The 23,813-nt window shown below is 39.9% G+C and overlaps 1 protein-coding gene across 4 annotated transcripts in view; it reads right to left on the bottom strand.

Annotated features, from left to right (window-relative positions):
• Nucleotides 1–609: 609 nt before the first annotated feature.
• The window catches only part of ppargc1a (peroxisome proliferator-activated receptor gamma, coactivator 1 alpha), a 47,317-nt gene continuing 24,113 nt past the window's right edge, over nucleotides 610–23,813 (bottom strand). For 2 of the 4 annotated variants that reach the window (XM_017414481.3, XM_017414480.3), the window contains exons 5-13: nucleotides 23,104–23,446; nucleotides 21,187–21,232; nucleotides 20,909–20,982; nucleotides 16,314–17,532; nucleotides 14,159–14,251; nucleotides 12,254–12,374; nucleotides 9,869–9,990; nucleotides 8,240–8,391; nucleotides 610–3,952 (exon numbers count right to left, since the gene is read on the bottom strand). In XM_017414481.3, the coding sequence (XP_017269970.1) occupies nucleotides 3,849–3,952; nucleotides 8,240–8,391; nucleotides 9,869–9,990; nucleotides 12,254–12,374; nucleotides 14,159–14,251; nucleotides 16,314–17,532; nucleotides 20,909–20,982; nucleotides 21,187–21,232; nucleotides 23,104–23,446 (2,274 nt within the window). In that variant the 3' untranslated portion in view covers nucleotides 610–3,848. The other 2 variants (XM_037976585.1, XR_005233418.1) reach the window with 2 other exon arrangements.

Here is a 23,813-nt window from a genome sequence, read left to right as displayed (position 1 = left end):
TTTTATAAACCTATACATTACCATCACTTTGGCATTTGGATTCTTTCAGATATAAACTGAATGTGCTTTAGATGTAGAGCCAAGAGCAGGGGATAAGGTCAAACACATGGGCTACAAACTGGCGTTGGTTTCTTGGAGATTTAAACTGAATCTGGAAAGTAGCTTTTTTATTTTTTTTATTTTTTTTGCTGCTGCAGCTTGAATGCTGCATGAATCTGTTAGATTGTCAAAGAAAATCTCTGACTTCACATTTACTGACAAAGAGGAGGAACTAAACAGGAGTGTTTGTTAATAATACCCTCAGAGTTCAGAGATTTTAAGGTATTTTACCTACAGTGTTTGTACAACTGCCTCCATGCTTATTTCAGACTTGACTAGAGAACAATGTGTTTGTGTGATGCTCTTTATTGAATGACTACTTTGAATGTTTTCTTTAACATAAATATTTTTCTTTGTTTATAGGAAAAAATATCCACATAACTCCAGAATTCAAACAAAAACATTAAAAATACCAATGTTGTGCCACTAGGTGGCGAGAATGTCCACATCAGTGACATATCAAATACATTTTTAGCTTGGCTAAATGTTTCCTCAAAAGAATTGTAGCCCTTTTTTATTTATTTATTTTTTTACATTGTTTATTGTTTTATCTCAGTTATTCTTTTCAGCACATGATCGAAATTTGATGGATAAATTAAGACAGGTGTCCAAAAAGTCGTAAAAACAGCTCCACCGTTTTTATTTTCTAGGGAAAAAAAGCTCACCAAAAATTAGGTTTTAAAAATCACCACCATGAGAAATGTCCGTCAAAATCTGTTTTTGTCACTAAAAATGTGAATGAGTCGGTGCAAATGGGGATAAAGCCTGAGTGAAATTTGTACAACGATGCTTGATGCAGATACCTTTTATCATATGAAGATAGAAAATGTAAAAGCCACTAAAGGATAAGCCTGTTTAGTTTTTTGTTTTTTTTTGTTTTTCAAACACATTTCCCTTTATTGGCATGGTGAGGCTGATGAGAATTGCACATAAAAAATAAAATTCACAAGAAAGTAGTACAATAGGTAGAACCACAAAGGCATTGGTAAGGACCTGGCAGAAGGCAACGTGGATAGGACACAGACAGGTAACAATCCAGAGCAACAACCCCCACCCCACATTCCCTGAAACACACATCTCTCTCTCACACAAACACACACACAAACACACACATTTACCAAAAAAAAAACATTTTGTCCTTCCAAAAGAAACATGATTACCCAACAAATGTTTAAGCAGTGGCAACATACTCAACAGTTCATATTATTAAAAAGTCCGCCCAAGTTGAAATTTGAACCAGGAGGTGTTATAATATATTGCTACTGGAGGCAATTTACAAAGCTTATTCTTTTTTTATTACAATGATTAAAGCCACATCTATCAAATGGGACACGACACCATTACCCAAACGCTATACAAACAGCAAAAATTAGGAAGAAAAACTATGTAATAAACAGGTAAAGGTTCTTTTTTTTAACCAATTTTTGTTTTCTTGCTTCACAAAACCCCTTTTTTTGTCTTCACAAACTAGCAAGCCTATGATCAGCAGAGCTTTTGTAGCTGCTTCTCTCATTACTTGGCTCGCGCTAAAAACAGGATATTAATTGAACCAGAAACCGCAAGGTTACCTTTTATGTCATGTTGGCGGTGCTGTGAAATCTGGACTTGGAGGGGGGGAGGAGTCGACAGGACGCGGAAGCCAAAATGTCAGTTAAAATTTGCCCGCTAGGAAATTCAAAGTAGTTGGGGCTGTAATCGAACGCCGTCCCATAAACAGCCATGCACTACACAACAATCAGTTTGGACTTGACAGTTTCACACACAGGTTGGAGTTAAGAATCAGTCACGTTTGCACAGATGTCACAACATGTGTGTGTTACAATCACACAGACTCCAATATACATCTTAAAGGGACGAGCAGGTGGGATCACTACGTGCAACATTCACCTCACGTCATGTAGTGATGAAATGGACTTTACTTTACTGGAATCATCCCAACAACCAGCGACTGGGTAATGGGTCAAGTCCAAAAAAAAAAAAGGAAAAAAAAGGAAAATAAAATAAAAATCACACAACATTAGAAGCTAAAATACAACTCTGAAAAATAATTTATTGCTTTTTATATACTTTTTTCTTTCATTAATATTATCACTGTTATTTATGTTCTTGTATTACTGTGAATAATATCAGTGGTATATATATATATATATATCTATATATCTATATATTCTTTTTTTTTTTACATCAAATACAAGATTTTTTTAAAAAGTTCAGAAAAAAGGAAACTGTAAACTTTTGTTTGGCATTCAAACAATCAAGCATGAGTGGAGTGATGATGATATTTATACAGTTGCACAAAAAAAAATAAAAAAATAAAAAATCCTGCAAAATCATTTTATTGCTTCATGTTTGGTGTAAGTTATGGAAACTCCTCCAGTCTTTTACAGCAGATCCATTTGAAATTGGAGACAGATGACCAAAACAAAACAAAAAAAGTCTGTTAGATCGATTAGCTGAATGTTTTGATTGTTTTGGAAGGCATAGAAGGTAAAATCATCCCCACCAAACCGTTTACTGTACACCCTGTCTCGTGATTGAAAATTAAATAACACAAATCAAATGTCCCAACATAAATAGGAAAAAAAAATTATGAGGTACACCATGTAAAATGGAGTCCATAAATATATATGTATATATTTTGATTAAAATCTTAAAATAAATACATAGATATGTCTGTGCTGATTTGAACATCTTAAATGTTGGTTTAATGCAATCACAGAAACTTTAAAAAGAAAATAAAATTAATATATTCTTTCAGAAAACAATTAAGTCATGATAAATAATTTTTAAAAATGGGGTCTTTTTTTATACAATCATGAAAAACGTGTTTAAAAATGTATTTTACACTGGCTGTATAAGCAAAACACTGATTATCAACAGAGAAAACTATACATGGTTGACTTTTTTCCCCCAACAAAATAACTTAAAAAAGGACTTGTTTACATGCTCCTGCAAAATGAGCAATGTCTTTACTTTTTTGTCTTATTATTATTTTTTTTACAATCATATCATGTCTTTCAAACATCATGTAGGTGTACAATATGTTTTACAGTATTGTAATTACTACAGATCAACATTCGGAATTAAGAAATTTTCTTTTTCTTTTTTAAAAAAAGGCTGCGTTTTACAGTGCATAGCTGTAACAAATAAAGAACTTTGATATGTACATAAAATAAAAAATATTCCTTTTTTTATAGTATTTGTAAATGCACAGCTACATTTTAAAAGAAAATGTAGACAACAATATTACCTTCACAAGTTTTTACCTCCAAGGTACAATTCCCTATATTCTTGTTTGTAATGTAACACCAGATCCAAACGCCAGACTTAAAAAAAAAAAAAAAAAAGAGGTAAAAATCAACAGCAAAGAAAACAAAATCTGGCTGAACAAGCTGCATGTCTTCACCCCAAAAAGAATTATGGGTATTGTAGTACTTGGAGAAAAAGAAATCCTAAAAGTCCTTCCTTCTTTCACTGGTTGTATAGCAGTAGAGTGCATTAAACCAGCTTCTGAGAATCCACTGGCTTTTCTCAGAACCGAATGTCTCTTTCCCAGCTCTTCAGCAGCCGTGTTCATGTAAACTTTATTTTTAATATATTCATTTCTACCGATGCAGGTCTATATATTCTCAGATGCTCTCGGGCAGAGCGTAAAACTTCTGGTAGTCTCGTTGTCGAAGGAGCGAGAAACAACAGTGAGGTATAAGAAGTTCCTCTTTGTGACGGACAGCGGGCGCCACAGAGCCGGGTTACCTTTTCAGGCTGCACTGGGCCTCCCTCAGCAAGCTGTCAAAATCCATGGAGTCATACTTGCTCTTTGTGGAGGCTGGATCAAAGTCGTCCGAATGGGAGTCTGGAGAGGGGGCAAGCAAGGTTGTGGTTAATGTTGAGCAGAACAGAGTTTCTTTGAAAGAAAACAAAGGCTTCACTTTGTTATTCTCAGAGGAGTTTATGGCCCGAGCTCAAAGAATATTCTGCCTTTACACCGATATTACTCGGTCATGTGGAGCTCCAGTCTCAGTTTGATAAGTTTCTTAACTGTTCAACCTGAGACCTTTACAGCCTCCTATTTGTCTTTGGCACTACAGGAAGTGCAGCGATGCCAAACTTCCACAAAATCATAAAGGGTGAAATGAAAACTTGACTAAATTACAGGTTAATGCACAACCCAATGTATACCCTCCTTGACCTAAAGGGTCTGGCTGGCTGCAGTAAACAGTTATAAAAGAATTGTTAATCAATAACTACAAGCTTCAGCGGCACCATAACTGTTTAAAATCAATTTACATGCTATATATTGAAGAATTTTGTCAAATACAAACACTGGAAAATGTCTGTAGCTTTGCTGAAATATCTTCAATGTATTTTGACTTGGTAAAGTCATAGTTTGTTTAATTGTTTAGGACTCTTTTGTGAAGACAGCTAGTTGGACATAATGAGTTCAAAACAATTTCTTCAAGGGGACAATGAAACATACCACTTACAAATTTTTAAAAGCATTTCTAAAACAAATTATGCAACACTGTTCATACACTGAGACAGGCTCACCATTTGGCAAAATAAAAATCAATAAAATCATAACAATTTAATTTGTTCAGCTTAAGTATATTTGTTTGCTAGTTGCTCAGCTTGGATTTATTTTTAAACTAAACAGGTTAATATGTCAATACAACCTATATCTACAGTCACTCATAGTGCTTACATGCAGGTAACTTCCTGACAAATGTTTGATATTTGAAATTGTAATTATGAAGGATACAGGTGAACAGTGGAAATGGAGAGTACAGATAAATGACTCCCTAGTTGGCAAGACACAAGTCAATATAGTTTGTTTTATATAATGCACTGTAACTCCTTACAAATGGTTTGTTAAGTGTTTGCAACCTAATTAATAACTGCATTATTAACTATTAGTAATTTAAAAAGTACCCATTTTGTAAAGTTGTACCAATATATTATTACAATATTATGTTGTATTATTGTGTTTTTCTGTTACTTCATAATAAATTCATAGCTGTTGAGAATTTATTCTGCAGTCACATTTGCACATTGCATATCTCACACAGTCGGGGAATCTGGATCTCATGCAGGACACAAAATGGCTCTAAGTAGTTTTTCTTTGGGTCAAACCACCAATTACCATGGTACCTTTGTTACACTTGCAATTTTCAGCCTCCCTGTCATCATGAAGTAATGAATTAAAGAAAACTAAAACAGATACATGGACATAAATATAAAGGGTCAAAGTGCTTTTAAATTACTGTACACAAAAATAGTAAGTCTGTATGCTTTGCATAGTATTGTATAGTATTGTATTGTATAGCTAATCATGTGATTTTTATCCTTATGTTTTTTTTTGTGAAGGCAACTATTGAGACAAAAACACTGAGTTCAATACAAATTTCCTCAAGAGAACTACGAAGTCTATCGTATCATGTTCGGTTATATTGGTTTGGGACATACTGCATTGTATTTGTCTAAATATTTATGGATCTTTTTGGTAGGTTTTTGGGACAACACTAAGTTCAAGATAATAAAATATATTGTATTGTATCATATTTGATCACAGTGATAATTACTTTTTTAATCAGTTAACTACTTCTCTTCTACACCTTGTGAAAGCATAGTTGTCAAATGTTTCATGTCTCCAACTGATAACAAAATTTGGTACACAAAATGTAATGCATTTTAGTTCATCTGGAACAATACATACTACAGAATATTCACTAAAATGAATGTTAAATGGGAGCACGCATGTTGAATATGAAGTGCAGGGCAAAAGCACGCAACCTTGGGACAAAGGCAACCGGTTCTAAACTGTTTCCCTCCCTCCCTCCGTCCATCTCCTGTATGTCCTGTTTATCTCGATCAACCTGATAATACATAAAAAGTATCTTATCTGACCCAACAGACAGCTTCACAAATGAGGCCCCTACAGGGCCCAGCAGCACACTTCACGAGCTTTGAGAAATGGGAATGACCATGGCAGCTAGGAGACGCCAGTTGTGATCTAAAGCATTGGCCGAGGGCTGGATTGTGTCTTGCCGCACACCTTGAGGGATGAAAAATACTCAGGTGCTCTACTTAAAACTAATGGACAGTGTCTCAGGGAAAAAAAAGAAAAAAAAGAAAAAAAAACGATGAAGAAGGGTTTGGATACCACAGTACTTGAAAATGCTCCTCTCAATCTCTTTATACTGTGATATCAATATGAGGGCGACCAAAATAGGCTGTTCTTGACAAAGAGGCAGCTGAATGAAGGCCTTTCCATTTCAGTAGACTGATTAGTCAATCTCAGTATAATGTCTGTCCTCAAGGCTTCAGGATTAGCAACTGTTTCTGCGTGTCATGTACTCTCTGAAAAGGCTAATGGCTTGAAGTATGTGCTTGGAGAAGGCATGGTAACTGCATCATTTATTTAGAAAAGTGCTCTTTTTTTCCAAAATCACCCACTGACCCTCTTAAAGCAGTACATTTTAGATTTCTGACCTCACATGTTGCTGCTAAAATGTCAATACTCATCTTATGTTCATCATCAAATGGAAGAGATGATCTTTTGTTGCTGTGCAAGAACCCATAATAATGGGGCCTATCTTATCACCTTAAGTCGTCACACAGCTAACAGAGGAAAAAAGAAAGTACTTGACTTTCTCCATATGTCAAAAGTGGGGCATCATGCAAAAAGAGGGAAAAAAGCCTCAATATTGCTGATTGCTTGCATTATTTATCAAATGCATCACTCAGCCTTCTGCCGTATCCTTTCCAGTTGGATTTCTCTTTGAGTGTTTGTGTATGTTTACCCCAGGGAATCAGATGAATTCTGCTGTGCGGCAGTCTGCCACGAGTCCTACACACCCAGTAAAGGCAGTAGGTTTGCGTAGGCAGAAGTACCTACCAGGTATAGAAGCAGTCAGAAGTTTACATTTAAGCACCATGGATATGAATGTCATATTAATTTTGTTTTTTATATGATTTATTTAAAACATCTTTTTTTCTATGGTGGAATTATTGCAAAATAAAACTTTAGTGATTTTAAAAACAAAAACTGGATGCACAAGTTTGAATTTATGTGGAGTTTCTCTAAACCACACAAGGTATAAAACATTCACCTAAATATTTTAATAAGTGGTTCTAAAGGTTGTCAAATGTCATTTAACTTCACAAGTCCAAGGCCTTTTAACTAGTTAATATTGATTAGAGCTGGTAGTTTATATTTGGCAGCATAAAGAGGACTTGTTTAACATCACTCAGTGAAGATCTAAGGAGTAGAAATCAGTTAAGATGTTCAAGAACCACCAAGGGTCAAGCCTGCCATGACCTGGAAACTGCTGAAACACTAGTGTCCCTGTCCACAGTAAAGCCAGTTTACAGCACCATGGACCACTTGCATTTCACGTCCAATTCTTGTTTCAACAAATTACTGAAGTTGCATGTTGTATAATCATTCTACCCTGGAAAACGAATGGTTAAAATGAAAATAAATCAATAAAAACACAAAATTAAGATGACATTCATGCCAATGTTGAGTGTATGCAGACTTCTGACAACTATATGTGTGACATCAAGGCTCAACTTTTAGACTTTCTCTTAACGTCATCCTTTTTACACCAGCTATATTCTTGACCTTTTTACCTCATCTCTTTCCATGTAATTTACCTCCTCGCTCTCCTAAAAGGATTCCCATATACGTGCTTATGTCGACACAAAAAACCACTATATACATGGAGGCACAGATGCTTTTAAGAGCTATCTTGCCCTCTGACGTCTTGATGCTTTTCATACCAACAAAGTAAAAACATGCATCCAATGTCCACGTGGGTAATGGAGTCTGCCTCATTTTTCTCAAGATACCATGGCTACTCACAGGGAGGAAATGGAGCTCTATTCTCAGCATGTTCACATGCTGACCTTTGCCCTTGCTTTGCAATCTTGAACCACAAATGCCTTGTGGAGACATTCAGTGCTGCACGAATTGGTTTCAGCACAGAGAAGGGGGTGTTTTGATCTGGAAGCATCACTTAAGGCTTTTTGCGATCTTATTTTGCCCATGCCCTTTTCCCTTTTTTGTTACTGACAGTATTCAAAGCACTCAAATATACAGCGCAGCAGCCAACAGAGTGAACAACAAAGCTGCACTTACCCAAGTCTGTGTAATGTGATTTGCAGAGCTGCTTTTGTCCGCCGAAACACAACTCAAACTGAGGTTCGTTTGACCTGCGTAAGGTGTGTCCGTTCTCAAGGGCGGCAAAGGCGTCACAAGTGTAGCGGTATGTGATGAAGCCGAAATTGTCCCTGGACAGGAATAGAAAAAGACACGTCAGTACGTTGCTGTGGGGTAACAATGACTCAACAGAAAGGCCTTGTCTTAGATGACGATCACACTATTTATATGCAAAAGAGAATCAATAAAGGTGTATCTGTTGAATCTCTTGTGGGCATACAAGTAGATGAATCAGGAGACACTGCAAGACTGCAAATATCTGTCTCTGTCATCCGCCTTAAAGTTTAGCAGGTACAGCAAAAGATATTTGTCAAATGCAATTAAAGCAATAGTTCAGATGTTTTGAAGTGGGGTTCTGTGGAAAGGTTATAAACAATTAGGAACCTATTTGTTGTCGCTAGCTTTTTGAACAACCTCAGTTTAGAGTTGCAGTTTAATTGTAACCAGATTGACAAGCTAATAGCTAGTCTGACTGGGACCCATACCAACTTCAATTTCCAAAATTTCCCAAAAACTTTTGGGACTTGTCAACATTCATTTTAGGGAATTCCTGCCTGTCTATTTTTATGTTTTTCTGACAGTAGTGAAGTCCTCCTGGGTCTTCTTCCATGGAGCCCGTTATAATTCAAAATGTGATGGATGGTACGATCAGAAAGTGGAGTACTTTGACTTAGAGTTCAGCCTAAATGGTTTTGGATGGTTTCCTTGGCTCTTTTTCGACCCACCACACTATCCGTCTGATCAACTTGGGGTTGCATTTCCTCTTGCATCCACATCCCGGGAGGTGCAGTCCCATGAACCTTGTACTTTTTAATAATAATGGCAGCTGTGGTCAGAGGAACATCAAGCTGCTTGGAAATAGTCTTATAGCCTTTACCTTTAACATGGATATCTATAATCTTCTATCTGAGCTCCTCAGATAGTTCTTGCCTTTGCTTTCCCTGCTCCATGTTCAGTGTGGTACACACAATACCAAACAGTGGCATGTTTCCCTTTAAAAAAAGCTGAACGCATGATGAAAACCTTAAAAGCACCTGTGATACTAATTAAAATCAAACTCTTAGTTTGAAGCATGAATATGATGCAAGGATTAATAGTCTCTTTAAGTGTACCTACAAACTTGTCAGTACAAGTGAGCAGATTAGCATTAGGTTATTATTGCAATATTATAGACACATCTCTCCAAATTATACAATAGATTTTTTAATGCCCATAGACAAGATGCCCTTCTAGTGTGCATTTTAATGCCTATATTTGGTTTTATGGGTTTTAAACGAGATACAAATTTACACATTCACACAGCAATCCCCCAAACTGAAACACGTTCCCATGACTATGGGTCAGAAATCAACTCTGCTTCTCTAAACTGATCCATCTACTACAGGTAAGATATTCAGTGTTCACAATGTTTCCACGGAGTCCTAATTCAAAAGATCAGAACTTGAAGAAATGAGGTTTTGTTAGTAAATCTAAAATAATCGTCACCCATCCAACCAACACTAATGCTAGACTGCAGTGAGGACGCAGGGAAAAATCCTGGGGCCTTACCCATCATCCCTTAAGTTCACTGCACATTCTTCAATTTCCCCAAAGACTTCAAAGCGGCGCTTCAACTCGGTTCGGCTGCAGTCGGACCTCAGTCGCCCCACGTACACCACCCGTCTCTCCTCCTGCTCGTTAAAGGGAAAGACAGAGGTGGGCAAGAAGATTAAAAAGGGGGGAGACTGTTTTTCCCCTTCCCCTGTCTCTTTCTTCTCCAGGCTTTAATGAATTGGTCTTGATCACTCCTGTGGATACTGCTGCTGCTGACTTTAGGACCCTGTTTTTTTTTTGTCCTCTCCTTGCTGTCTGCTTGCTTGTGTTCATCTGTGATTGGTTCAGTTTGCTTCCTCTTATCTGATGAAGTAGCAGCTCGGGAGCACCTTCAATCTACCTTGACAGTACAATTCCTCTTTCTCTCTGCAACTCATCAACCAGAGGCAGAATGATTTTTATCAAATGATGCCAAGTCTCAAGTTTGGGACTGCAGCTTCTTGTGTGAAGTCTAAAAATAAAGCCATGGGGGTGACTAAGTCATATATCAGAAAGGCTTGGCTTTTTTTTCCTTGCAACGTTGGATAAAATACAAAGAAATCTTGCTTGCAAAATGAGAAAGTCTGTTAATATTAAGAGAATATTCATACCCAGGAGAACGGAAGCATTTAAAAGCACTGAGCCACAAGGCAGAAAACCATAGATTTTCCTTGAACCTCAAAGGACGTGAGGGTCAAGTTGGAATAATTTTAGGAACAAACTGCAGAAGGCAGCAATTATGGCTTTTGAATGGTTTAATTGCATCTGCTAATCATCTAATACAGTTAAGCCCCTGGGCTATAGTCCATCACTAACATTATTTATTTATTCATTCATTCATTTACTCGCCACAAGTGGGGCAAGTCTTCCGAGGTCTGTTGCAAATTTTAAAAGCCGTCCTGAGAATAACAGTAACATATATGTAAATGAGTCGCCTTTCTCTAAACTCAAAGTTCACCTTTGTCCGCTCGGCTTACGGCTGAGAACAAATTAACCACAGATTAATGCTTTTCCCAGTCTTTTTTTACGCTTACGTACTGTTTTAGACAAAAAAAAAAAGTCTTTGCTGAATTAGGGGTTTTGTTGCTGACAAATGATAAATAAGTGGTCTTTTTTTGATGGCACCCTGAGGGCTGCTTATGTTTTATATATATATATATGTGTGTGTGTGTGTGTGTGAATGAATACAGAAGGAGGGGAGAAACGAGGCAAAAGCAAAACGAGCAAGACAGAGAGACACTTTCTCATCTCCAGCCTCCCAAATCTTGTTTGACAGCTTGAGCTTGACTGCTCATGATTGTTTGTCTCTCCGTCTCTGGGAAAAATATATGCACGCTGAGCCGAGCTGGCATTACTGTATCATTTAATGTGTGTTTTATCAACGGGTGGTAAGGAGCGTTAGCCCCACTGGAAACCTGAGTAATTTCCCACTGAGACAAGGAGAGCAGAGATAAGTCAGAAATTGTGATATTCACTGATTTGTTCTGAATTTGGAAACAGACACCAATGAAAAATGGTATCTGTTCCTTGAAGGAATGCATACCACCCACTTCCTTTTTTATGTTGGAAAATGACAGAGTTATAGTTGTTTTGGTCAAATGTTGGCATTATCACAAGATGTTATGCACAGAGTATGCACTGCGAATGACTCTCAGGTGCAACCACATAAAACTTTAGCTCAAAAACTGTAAAACTGACTGCATTATAGCCAGTTTTGTGTTTTCTAAGGTAAGTTGGCTGTAGCAGCCATCTTAAATCGGGTTGCCTCCAGAAGGAAATCAGTTTTAGATATACACCCAATAATTACTTTGTGCCAGTTCCAATGAAATTTGTCTAGTCATTTATGCAATGTTTTGATAAAATACAGACGCACACACAAGCACATATACAGACGTGGGCCTTTCACCTTTCAGCAGCGGGTGATAAAAAAGAAAGATCTCAAAGATTCAGTGACCATTTCCTCTTCCGTTTTTTTAACCTCTCTTTTTCTTGTTCTGCTATTTTCTATTTTCTGCTGTTTTAACCCCTGTGGTGTGATTAATACGAGTTGACAGTGTTTCCAGACGACAGAGATGTTAAAAATATACAACCCAGTGATAAAGAGGAAGGGCCTGTCGCCTGAATCATTCAGGAACTCACTTTGTATGTATTCTTTCAGTGGAGAAATGCTCTGGCACATGGCATGGAGCTTGAGGCTGTCTCATCCTAAGTGATCTGTGTGTGTCTGTGGGAAGGTTCTGTGCCACATCACTGATTACATGTGCTCCTTTATCAGCAGTGGTCAAGGAAAATAAGACGAGCAACAAAAAGAAGAAGAAAAAAACCCAGCTGTTAGAGAAAATGTGACTTTAGTTGACTCACTATTGCTTTTTGCCTTTGCTTTTCTCTCTGCTCAGCCCTTTCAAACTCCCGCTTCTCGTAATCCAGGCGGTACTCCTCCCTCTTCAGCCTCTCGTGCTGGTACTCCTCATAGCTGTCATACCTGCGGAGGAAAAAGATATGTACGACATTGATCACTGTCCTCCCCCGTCCTTTTTAAATGCGTCGTTCCTGTCGATGCTTATGAAGAACAATTGCTGGTATCCACCAAGGACCAAGTCCCGTGACGGCTGAGGAGTTGGTTGCAAAGTAAAGGAGATGGACGTGTTAATAAGATGTCTTTTTCGCCGTTTCTAAGAACGTGGAGCCTGCAGGACAGGCCCGCGGGAGTGCCGGCAAGCGGCGCAGTCGGGGACCCAGGCAGCTGCAGCTGTCAGCACAACTTCACATGTCATTACTTTCTGCTTAGTTAGGGCTTCATCAAGAAGGAAAAGTGCTACTTTCTCCTCCTCCCCCTCTCTGCCCTAGACTAGCACAAGACATGTCCACTAAGTTTTCCACTGATGAGCGACTCTCGGGCTTGTCGGGTGTCATTAGACACGTAGGAGCCAAATCAGCTCGGAGCGCTGAGATGGGGTCAGTCTGTGCCAGTACTTCTCTGCATATGAAATAGTCCTGTCTGCAGTTGCTCAAGGAAAACTACAGACAGACACTCAGATGAGTAGAAAGCTGGGAGCATCAACTCATGAGTGTAGCATGAAAGTGCAACAGTAAGATGGCAATTTTTTTCTTTTTTGGGGGGTTACAAGTTACATGATCTGCTTAAACAAATTTGCCATTAAGGGATGGTTTCATTCTGGCAGGATTGATGAGCTAAAGGCTAGTCTGAGCAAGGCCCAGACCTGAGTGGACTGCTGCCTCAACTCATCCATCAACACAGCCAATTTTCTATATTCTACATTCATGTTCAGGGTTGCTGGGAGTTGGTGCCTGCCCCCAACTGTCATTGGGTGAGAGTCAGGGTACATCATGCCAGGAGTTGAACCTGTGACCTTTTTGCTGAGAGGCAAAAGTGCTAATCAGATGCTCCACTGTGCAGTTCACAATAAAAACAGCTCCAGACTCAAAATTTTCATAGCTGTCCATGCCAATGCTATTTTATAAACTTTTACACTGTTGTCAATTTTGCATTACGCTGTTATTTCCCTTTTGTTGTCTGAAGTCATCTAATCAGAACTTTTTATTGGTCCCCAGTCTCTCTTCGGGACCAAAGTTTTCAAGCAGTAGCTTTTCTTTTTTGCAAAGTTTAGACACTGTGGAAACCTAAAAACCAGCCGAAGACATTTTTCCTCCAAGAAGCATTCAGTTAGACTTGGCCTTTTATAAATGGTAAATGGTGTTATGTAAATATACTTTTACTTAATTAGTTATTTACAAAGAATTTTATGGTTATTCGGAAACACAAATAGTGTCAGTGGCAGCTAGCTATAACACTTCTGGTGCAGCCCAGGATACTTCCAGCAAAAATATTATAATATTTCTAAAGGAATGATCATGCAATGCAAAATCATTAGTAGTGTAAAGATTTATAAAATAGCATTGGAATGAAATCTTTGAAAATCTTGAGAATTGAGTTGTTTTAAGTTTTTAAATCAACTTGTCAATACAGTCAGAATTAAACAATTTCCAAAACTTTAAGATGTCAGTTGTTGCTGTTACAGCATCTCTTGATGCTGTAATAGTAAAGACATTTGGAAAAAAAAAAAAAGTATTTTCTAAGTGATTATTAAAAAGAAATTTCATCACTTTCCTTCATACCATCATAAAGCTTTAGAATTCTGTCAGAAACCTGCGCACAAACATTTGCCCTTACCTGAAGCACATAACATACTAAGGTTAACAATGCATATTAAACAGCATGCTAAATAATTGATTTAAAACAATTACCTTGGCCTGCGGCTGTGAGGAGATCGAGACTGAGGGTGGGGGCTCTTTTGGATTCTGGAGCGAACAGTGTTCAAATCTGAGCTGTGATGAGACCTGAAGTAAAGTAGGAAGACACAAAAACAGGAAATATTTTTGAAAAGCACAATGATATTCATCTTTTCAGTTAGAAAACGTTCAGATATGTGCTTTCTATTACTTTACTTTTTAGGGTTTTTTGAGCTATGCAAGACATACTACCTCAAGTGTTAATACTACAGGAAGTGTTTTGACTACAACTCATGACTACAGTAGGTGTTCATGATTAATACCTGAGCCTTTTTTAAACACACCTGAACTGGCTTCTGCATGTACCTACTATCTATGTTGTATGAAGAAGTGGTCAATAGTTTAAACCCCGGCGGCCTGACTGTAGCGCTTATATGCCTGCACGCTTTGAGCTTCTGATGCTCAATTATTGAAGTGTTCCTGAAGAAGGAAGGCCTGAATAATGAAAAAGAAAAAAGTTTTGGAAGCTAAGTGAAGCAAAGCAACACCAGTTTTGAAAGCTAGAGGATTATATGCTGTGAAACTAAAACAAAGAACAGTGGTTTTGAGAATCAGTCTGCTGAAATGCTTTTTTCTGATTCTTGCATGACTTTGCTTCTTTACTTGAACGCCTATTCAGTGTTTTCACAAAGCTTGTCAGTGTCAGATTTTGATCGAATGCCTTGAGACTATTACTGCATAATTTGCGAGCACGTTGGTGTGGAATAAAGAACAAGGGTCTGAACAAGATGAAGTGATTCTATTGGCTCCGTGGAGTAAACTGACCTTTCAGTAATCATGCAAACAAAGTGAGTCACTGCAGTGGAGTCTGACACTGTGAGGGGCTCAATGAGCCGCTACTGACAAACTCAATTTATTCATATCATTCTCAGTAACTAGTGTTTGCTTTTTTTCCTTCTACCATAAAAAAGAAACTCCCTCAGCTCTGATCAAAGGGAAAGATGGGAAACGTAGTTCTCACAGAGGGCCATGTTGATAGAGTTTTTTTTTAAAGGTGTTTGGAGACTACATTCCCACAGACTGGATTTGGCTTTTATCTCTAGAGATGTAAAAGAGGAAGGTTTGCCACTCAGTTAAAACAACAGCTGCCGCTTAAAACTATAGCCCTGGCATCAAAGAAAAGGAAAAGTAAATGGGAGCAAGAGAGTGAGTGAGAAGGGACTGTTATTAGAGAGATGCTTAAAAAAAACTCCCTGCCTAGAGATGAAAACTCATCATGTTCAAACGTCTAGCGCCAGAAGCAACTTATAGTTGTTTTTTTTAATTTTAATTTTGATTGTACTTTTGATCCTTTCTTTTTCCTCGATTGTCAGAACAAATTTAAATATAACCTGTTTCAGATTTTAATAAAATAATGCCATTATGGTTAGGAAAAAAAAACAGAAAGTTAAAAACTCATGTCTGAAGTTGGATTATAGTTGCAGATTGAGTTGTTTAGAATAAAAGGGGGAAAAATTGCAAATCTTTTAAAAAGGTGTAGGTGAAAGAGTTCTTGATGCTAAACAACAACCTGATACCAAGTTTGAAAATGCAGTTAAAGAGTCTAAGTTCTATCACGCCTCATGCTATGTCTGAAAAATGATCAGACCCATGTTATGCTCTAGAACTAGACCCCCTGCCAGCTCATAGCCCCATGGAAATGGGATGTTTAGGGAGCAACTAAAGTGCAAGTGTGTGTGGTCCTGTGTTTCTTCATTTTCGGGTTTGTTTCTTGCTCACAGACACTTTGACACCTGGCCAAGCTGGAAAATGTAGCCCTATGTTTCCATAGAAAGTCAACACCTCTACCACTGAGGTGTTGCTGCTATCTGAGAGTAAAAACAGTATTTTGTTATGGTGAGAGTTAGGTTAGGATTTGGGATGGGTTCTATGAGTTCTTTATGTCAATCAACAGTTGTTATTTTCCTTTCAGCTGCTCTCTTCTTCAGGGGTTGCCACAGAAAGTGAACTTTGCACAAAAGATCTTTGCGCCAGATGCCCTTCCTGATACAACCTGGGCTCGAACCTGCAGTCTCAGGATTACAAGGCTGCAGTATTGATCACAACCTAGCGCAGCTCCCTATATGTCAACTGAGATTACCCCATAAAACAAGAAAAGATGCCAACTTACCAGGAAGAAGGACGTCTGTCTGGTGAGCTGGACAGAGAGCGTCTGCGGTACCGTGACGAGGAGCTGCGGGAACCAGAATGAGAACGAGAGCGGGAACGGGAACGGGACCCGCTGCTGGTCCAGCAGAAAGGTCTGCTGGGTGACAAGAGAAGGGAGGAAGGTGGGGAGACAGAGCCTCGTGAAGGGGAACAACTTGATGGCGGAGAACAGGAGGGAGAGCGGGGAGAGCAGTCGAAGAGTAGGTCAAGGGGGGTTCCCTCCCATGGAAAGACGAAGCGACTCTCATGGCCCTTGTCCAACTCTAGCTCATCATGAAAGGACAGAAATCCCGGGGGCAAGTAGCTTGAGCCAGACAGCCTATAGGAGTAAAAGTCATTCTCTCCCCCTGCAAAGGACTGAGGGGCTGTAGGCTTGCTTGATTTGTTGTTTGAACCTCTCTCCTGCTCACCCTTGTTGTAGAGGGCTTGTACGGGAGGGCCAAAGTGTTTGTTGAGTTCTGCTCTGATTTCCTGGTCACACAGGAGCTTCCGACTGGCTGCAGAAAGATGTAGTTGGTCCCTAACAGTGGTAGCACCTTGCGTGGGGATCTCAGTGGTTTGTGTAAGGGTTGACTCCCCTATGCCCCTGTCACAACCTCCTCCTCTTTCCATAGGGACAAAATTCTGCTCTTTAGTCAAAGGGCAAGGTGAAGATGATGATGTAGAACAAGAAGATGATGAATACGATGTTGAAATGGCTGAGTCCTTACATTCAACATGCCTGTTCTCCACTTTGCTAGCACTCGGTGTAAGAGCAGCAGTGGCACCTAGGGCGAATGTCATTTCCACAGCTGTAGTCATGGAAACGGCTGTTGTGCCCCCATCCTTCTTGGTACAAGCTGATGCCTGGCAATAGTCATGGTCGCTGTGGCGACGAGAAGCTGCCCGCTTATTGTTGCCAGTGCTGCAATGCTCCTCAAAACCACCTCCCACTGCAGGGAGGTTGGTAGATGCTTTGCTCAACTGCGCGTAGAGCTCAGTCTGTTCGGGACCCTTTCTGATGGGACCCCCGGCTGAGGCACCTGGGGCCGGGGCCAAAGCACCGGCACCCAACTCACTCAGCCTGGCTCTTTTGCATGTCAAGGCTGAGGAGGAACATGAGGACAACTTGGTTTTCAGAGATGCTTTGAAAGGATTCTCTTGACTGGCTTTGTGTGGGGGCGTGGTAGGTGGTGTCAGACCTGTGTGGAGGGAGGAAGAGACAGAGGTTGGGTGTGAGCAATAAAATGCAAATTGACTCATATAGACCCCTCACCAAGTAACCCACTCCTCCCATTCTTCCTTCACCCTTCTATAAACTCCCAGATCAGTTTATAGACAGCAGACACAGATACATGCCTGATTAAAATATTCACTTTTGCTTGGTCTAATCCTATTTTATTGCAATCTTGACGGATTAATGTAATGCTTGGTGTAACTTAATATGGCAGAGCTGTAATACGGATGACTTGCCATTGTCCTCATCTCTGACCTTGAAAAGATCTGTTTTAAAGAAAGAAAAACCACAGCGGGGAAATGTAATTCATCTGATAGAAAAAGACCCTAAATGTATGATATATTTTCCAAGAGCTACTTTGTTGTTTCAAGATTATCAAGCAACATCTGTATTTTCTGTTCAGCACCATTGGAGGACAATGAACATACTTTTCCTAATGCACATTTTGGCATTCCTGAAGATGTTTGCCATTTCATCGAAACATTGGAAGAGCTGGCGTTTGAGTTGACATTCTTCACAAATGTCCCTACTGCTCGCGTGCCCCCCCCCCCATTCCTCCATCTCTTCCCTCGCCTTCTACAGATTTATAACCAGACAGATGGCAGTTATATGGGAAGTCCTGAGATGAGCCCACTTTATAGCTTTGTTACCGCACTCACACAAACAGCCGACGCCATTACTTTTATTCTCTCGTTCCACCTCTTTCTTTCTTTAGTCTGGTGTTCCACCCTTTTTTCTCTTCCCGTGTCTGCCATCTTCCCTGGATCAATCTCCATCCCCCTCCCTTTCTGTCATTCTTCATCTTATCCCGTTTCTATCTCACACAGAACAAATGTGCCCACACACAGAGGCACACTTGTCACCAACAGTCTCTCACCGGAGTCAAACTCAGGCACTTTGAAACGCCTACGCTCTCCCTTCTTCTTTGCCATTCCTATAATCCACATTATTTTGCCGCCCTTGCTATTGAATTCCACCAAATGACAGCTATTAGTATCAAATCTAGTGTTAGAATATACACTGGTGAGACAGCTCGGTGTGAGAGCCTGACACATAAATGTGTTTGTGTCTGAAGTAACTAGTTTGAAATGCATGAGCCAATGGGTTATCATCATTGTCTTGATGTGACTGCGAGCACCTAATATCCCCCCCCCCCCNCTTACTTTTTTCCCTCATCAATCTCTTTTATCTCCCACAGCTGATTGTGACACTGTATATACGCATTATGCCAATTAAAAAAGGAGCTTGGAAAAAGGAAAAGCGGATGTTCGACAATGCCTGAAAAAAAACTGTTTCATCAACGAAGCACCATCTGTCCGAAACCATTTGTGCATGGGATCATAAACTAGGAGCCATTAGCAATGGCGGTGAAATAAATCAGAGTTAGATAAATATGTGCCTCTCAGTCAAACTTGCAACTGATGGATGATTTGCAGACACAAACACCAATCATGCAGACACCAGTGAGAAAACGGCAGAACGAGTGAGCGAGAAAGAGAGTTTTATACTCTCTTTTTATTTTTTTGTTCTTTCCAGTTATAAATCGCGAGGAGACCACAGAGCGAATAACAACTCCAGGCTTAAAGGGTTGATCCTGCAGTAAGCTATGCAAATAGCAACACACAGACCACCTCTGTCATGAGATACAGTAATTAAAGACAACACAGCAGTACAGAGTAAATCTATTAGCTAGGCAGAGATTAGACCTGAACAGTTGCATCCCAAGGGGCTTCTCTGCCTTTTGTAGCCTTTACAGTGCCTCTCTGAGAAGGGTCAAACACACACAAAGGCTGCAAACGTTACATTTATTTGCTCTTTAGCATAATTTGGCTTGTTATAATTTGTAATAGTTGAAACAACTACTACACCAACTGGTCATAAACACATAAACTATGTGCAATTGTCCTGCCATTAAAGTAGAACCATGCACTCTACCTCTGTCTGATTATCTGTAACACCACCCTTATCCCTATTGTGATGGAATGTTACTCTAAATCTGCAAAGGACGTGTAACAGCTTACACCAGCGGTTACTAGGATCTATATCCATCTGTCTCATACAGCATGAGCCTCAGAAGGTAATCTCTAACTACGAATTGGGGCTCAGTAACGCTAAGCTTTCTGGACTAATGACTTTCCTACTAATATTCAATCCCAAATTTGCCCAGAATAGAAAAAGTCAGGTGAAGGGCTTTATGTGGTTGAGCTTGTGAAATGGGTGATGAACAAATGCATAAATTTGGCCACAGGTCAAACAGACTCGCCCACAGGCAGTAAAACAAGTGGAAATATTAACTGAATGTGATTGCCCCATAAGCTTCAAGGAGTACTGCTCTTTCCCTTAAGTGTCAACAGGTATCCCGTTTGACTCTGAGAGCTTGTCTCTACAAAAAGGGGTTAAGCAACATTTTAAACAAAGACAGTTTAAACATTTTAAACAAAGACAGAAAGAAAGCGGGAAACCTCTTGGGTTTTGAGTTTCTACCCCCCACAAGAAAAAAGCTGCAGGGGACAGACACAAAGTAAATCCAGGGATCATTTCTCCATTAACTGGTAAATGAATACCCAAAAGGACCCGCTTCAAAGGCTAAAGGGCAGCCAGTTTATTGTTATTGACATTAGATGATTAATCATGGATAAATGTGTGGTTGGAACAAAATAATTTAAAAAGATAATTAGATCACTCCCAACTTTGCAACTTTTGGACTTTGAAATTTTATTTTAATTCTTCACAACTGCAATATGAAATTATATTGTCATGAGTTGTTTCTGGACCAAACCGTTATAAGGCCTCTCTGAGAATTATAGCAGAATTATAACAATGGGTCTTTTAGTCCCACTATGGACAACTATATGGACTTAAGTGTTTGTTTTAGTACTGCCAGGGGGACACTGATGTGAAGACTGATATGTCAGATCAATCTACTTTGTTACTGTCAACACTTTGTATAAAGCTTGCACAGTAAGACATGTACAAGGTCTTTACAATTACAACTGTGTGAGACATCTTTTACAAAGCAAAACAGGTTTTCCATTTTTATTTCAGTTTCCCTGTGATGTGTAAGCCAGGTAATTTGTCAGACAGAGAATATTAGGATCTCATAGAAGATAAAAAAAACATTAAAAAAAATATGTATGAATGTTCTGCTAATAAACCATGCAGAACATCAATAAAGAGGTGTATACAATTGATCTTTGTTTTCATTTTGAACTTTGATTTAAAACAAAGCTATCAAGATGTTGGAAAAGCTACTATTAACCTTTAAATATCCAAAAGATGCCAATGAAAATTTTATGGTATCAGTGGTTTAGATTTTAGACAACCAAAAAAAAAGTGCTTACCTGGGGTTCCAGCAATCTCCACACTTAATGTGCGTTCAATGGTTTTGTTCTCAAATGGTGATCCTTTGTGGTCACTGGAAGACATAAAAAAAGAGAGACTAAATTTGAGTTCTTGGAATAAAGTCTTTAAAACACTTTTGTGATCTAAGAAATGGAAATGAGTCACAAAAAATGCCTCAACTTGGATTTTAGATTATGTTTTTGTTGGCTTTGTCTGTTGCTGTACTTTGTTGTTGCTTTTTGCCTAGATAAATGTGGAAAAACTTTCTCACACTTACTTTGGAGACTCTGGGGTCAAAGGAAGTGGCAAGGTGGTTGGTTTGGCTGCAGAACACAAAGGAGCATGGGTAATTATTGATCTAACACTTATGGCAGAAGAGAAAAAGTCCACATTCTGCAACATTTAATCTCAAATTGGCTCAATAAATACACTTATTACTTCAGAAACACCAATCCCTGTCTTTTCCCTGACACTATTACACAAAGTAGAGTTGATTAAATTGACCCCATGTGAACAATTTACTCTCTTAGGACAGACTGTTGACTATGTGAGGCAGGGTGGACTGATGGTTTCACAGGTGTCTATACACAAAACAGACTGCGCTTGACAACGAACAGATCATAATGGAATAAAAAACATACAGAGACAAATGCTACAAAACAAAACACGTGACAGTGGGTGAGCCCCTCCCTACACAAAAAAAGTCATGATCGCATGCACCAAAAGCAGAAGGAGGGGGGAAAAAAGAAGGAAGAAAGGAGAGTCAAAGAAGCTTGTGCAGTTGCCCGAGGCTTTGGCTGACTTGTGGTTCAGCTGAGAAAATGTGGCTTTGGTAGCACAATGCTAAAGAGCAGCATCTGGGCTCTGAATCTGAATGTACATATTCAGAACACTCAGCTTGATCAGCCAAAGAAAGTTCAAGAATTCTCTGTAAATATAGTTTCTATAGCAGCAAGACAAGGCTCACCCCCTTTTTCCACCCCATCTTGTTTTTTATCCCCTAAAGTGCACTCTGAAAATTAAAGAAAAAATGCTTCCGGGGCTGGCACAAAAGCGTTGGCGAGCAGGCTGTTTGTGGTCATTGGTGTTTGCATCCTCAGAATGAATGTTAGATTCAAATTAGATTACAGGTTAGTGGTGAAATCAAACTCGGAAGTGGTTAAAGCAGCATAGGGAGAAAAAAAAGAGCAGAGATAAGGCCAGTGTTGGGTGGGGGGGATGCAGTCATGATTACCTAACAATGGGTGGCCCTGGTCATCGGGGTGCTCGCTGAGTGCCTGCCTGTGTGGGTGCCCTTGCCCTTGTATGACGCAGGGAGGGGTGGTTTCTGCAATGCTAGTTTCTGAAATGAGTGGGCTTGGTTGGCCCTGTGAGAGCACCACTGCCGGGCTGCCCATGACATGGTCATCATCAACATCATCAACAAAACCATCATCAGAATGGTCAACATCCTTCCCATAGCCCTCCTGATTTGGCCACCCCAGTGTTAGTTCAAAGCCAATATCTAGCCCTTGATCTAATAGGCTGTTCCAGCTTTCTAGGTCTAATGCAAAAGGTGACAAGAGTTCCGGCTCTTCAGCCTGCTTTCTGTAATTAGTGGTCCTTCTGACTTCCTTCTTTTCTATCTTAGAAAAAATCTGAACAGGGTTCTTAGAACTCTTACCAGCTGACTTGCTCTTAGTGCTATGTAAAGGGTTAATTGAGGTTTGGGGTAGTTGGGCCCGATATTGAGTGGGCCTCTGTTTGGAGGTGAGAAGCTGACTAAGTAAAGGGTGCCCCGGCTTAATGCCTCTTTTCTTAATTGTCACTGAGATCTGCCGATGTGGTGCACGGCCGACACCACTACTGTTACTGCGGCCTTGTCTGCCAAAGCCTTCACTCGCCTGAGTGGCGCCTGCAGCCTCTCGGCAATGCTCACAGCTGTGACTCACCTCTCGGGGAGGGAGGGAATAAGAATGCATATACCTAATAAAACTAGCGGCGGCCAGGCGGCCAACATCGCCTGGCGGCCTTCCTTCTTCACTGGGTGGCCCATGCTGTGGTTTGGGGCAGGTGTGACCACAGGTGTAGGTTCTGCGGCCAACAGGGAGAGAGGCACCCTCCGACTCCTCAACCCCGTCATCGAGAGTGCAACGCAGCCATTTCCCATCCCCATGACCAGCCATACTACACTCGCCTGCAGCCCGGCTCTCACCTCGCTGGTGATGCTGCTGCGGCGACTGCTGCTGCTGCTGCTGCTGTTGAGATGTTGACTTCTTCTTGGAAGTGGCAGAGGAAGAGGAGGTGGAGGATAAGGAGGAGAACGAGGAGGTGGATGACGAGGATGGCGAGGAGGAGGAAGAGACACAGAGACCCAGGCCACTCTTGTCCCTGCTATTGGAACCTCCCCAGGTGCTCTTGGCTTCACTGGCTTTGGTGTTGAGCAGGATGTCATCTGTGGCTGTTAGGTATTTCAGCAGCTCTGTGCACGGCCGCCTCACCGGGCGATTTTGTTGGCTAGAACCCCCTCTTGCCTTGCCATTCCAGGGGCTCTCCATCTATGCAAAACAGCAATAAACAGAAACAAAAGCTAAGTTTGCTTGTATTAAGACTTTTACTCACTGTTTTTTTGCAGGAATGTAATGTTACACATACATCATGGTATATACCTCAGGTCACAGTTCAATATGGGTTTGGTACAACAAGAAAACAATACTTGAGTTGCTTTGGTGTAGTGTACTTTAGATAGCATCTTCCTCTACAACAATTTAAAATAATGTGTGCACCCTCCTAAAGATGAGAGTGGTGATCTCCTGTAATTATTGTACTCTGTCTGATTGCAGCGATGGTAAGAATACATGTACTCCTAGTTGTTAATATTGTACAGCTGATTCAAATGTACATACTTTATTTGGCAAAAATATA

The sequence above is a fragment of the Kryptolebias marmoratus genome, linkage group LG7, assembly GCF_001649575.2.
Source record: "Kryptolebias marmoratus isolate JLee-2015 linkage group LG7, ASM164957v2, whole genome shotgun sequence".
In the NCBI taxonomy this organism is placed as follows: Eukaryota; Metazoa; Chordata; class Actinopteri; order Cyprinodontiformes; family Rivulidae; genus Kryptolebias; species Kryptolebias marmoratus.
Note: the sequence above shows the minus strand (reverse complement) of the source record. Positions and strands in the feature narration are given on the sequence as shown.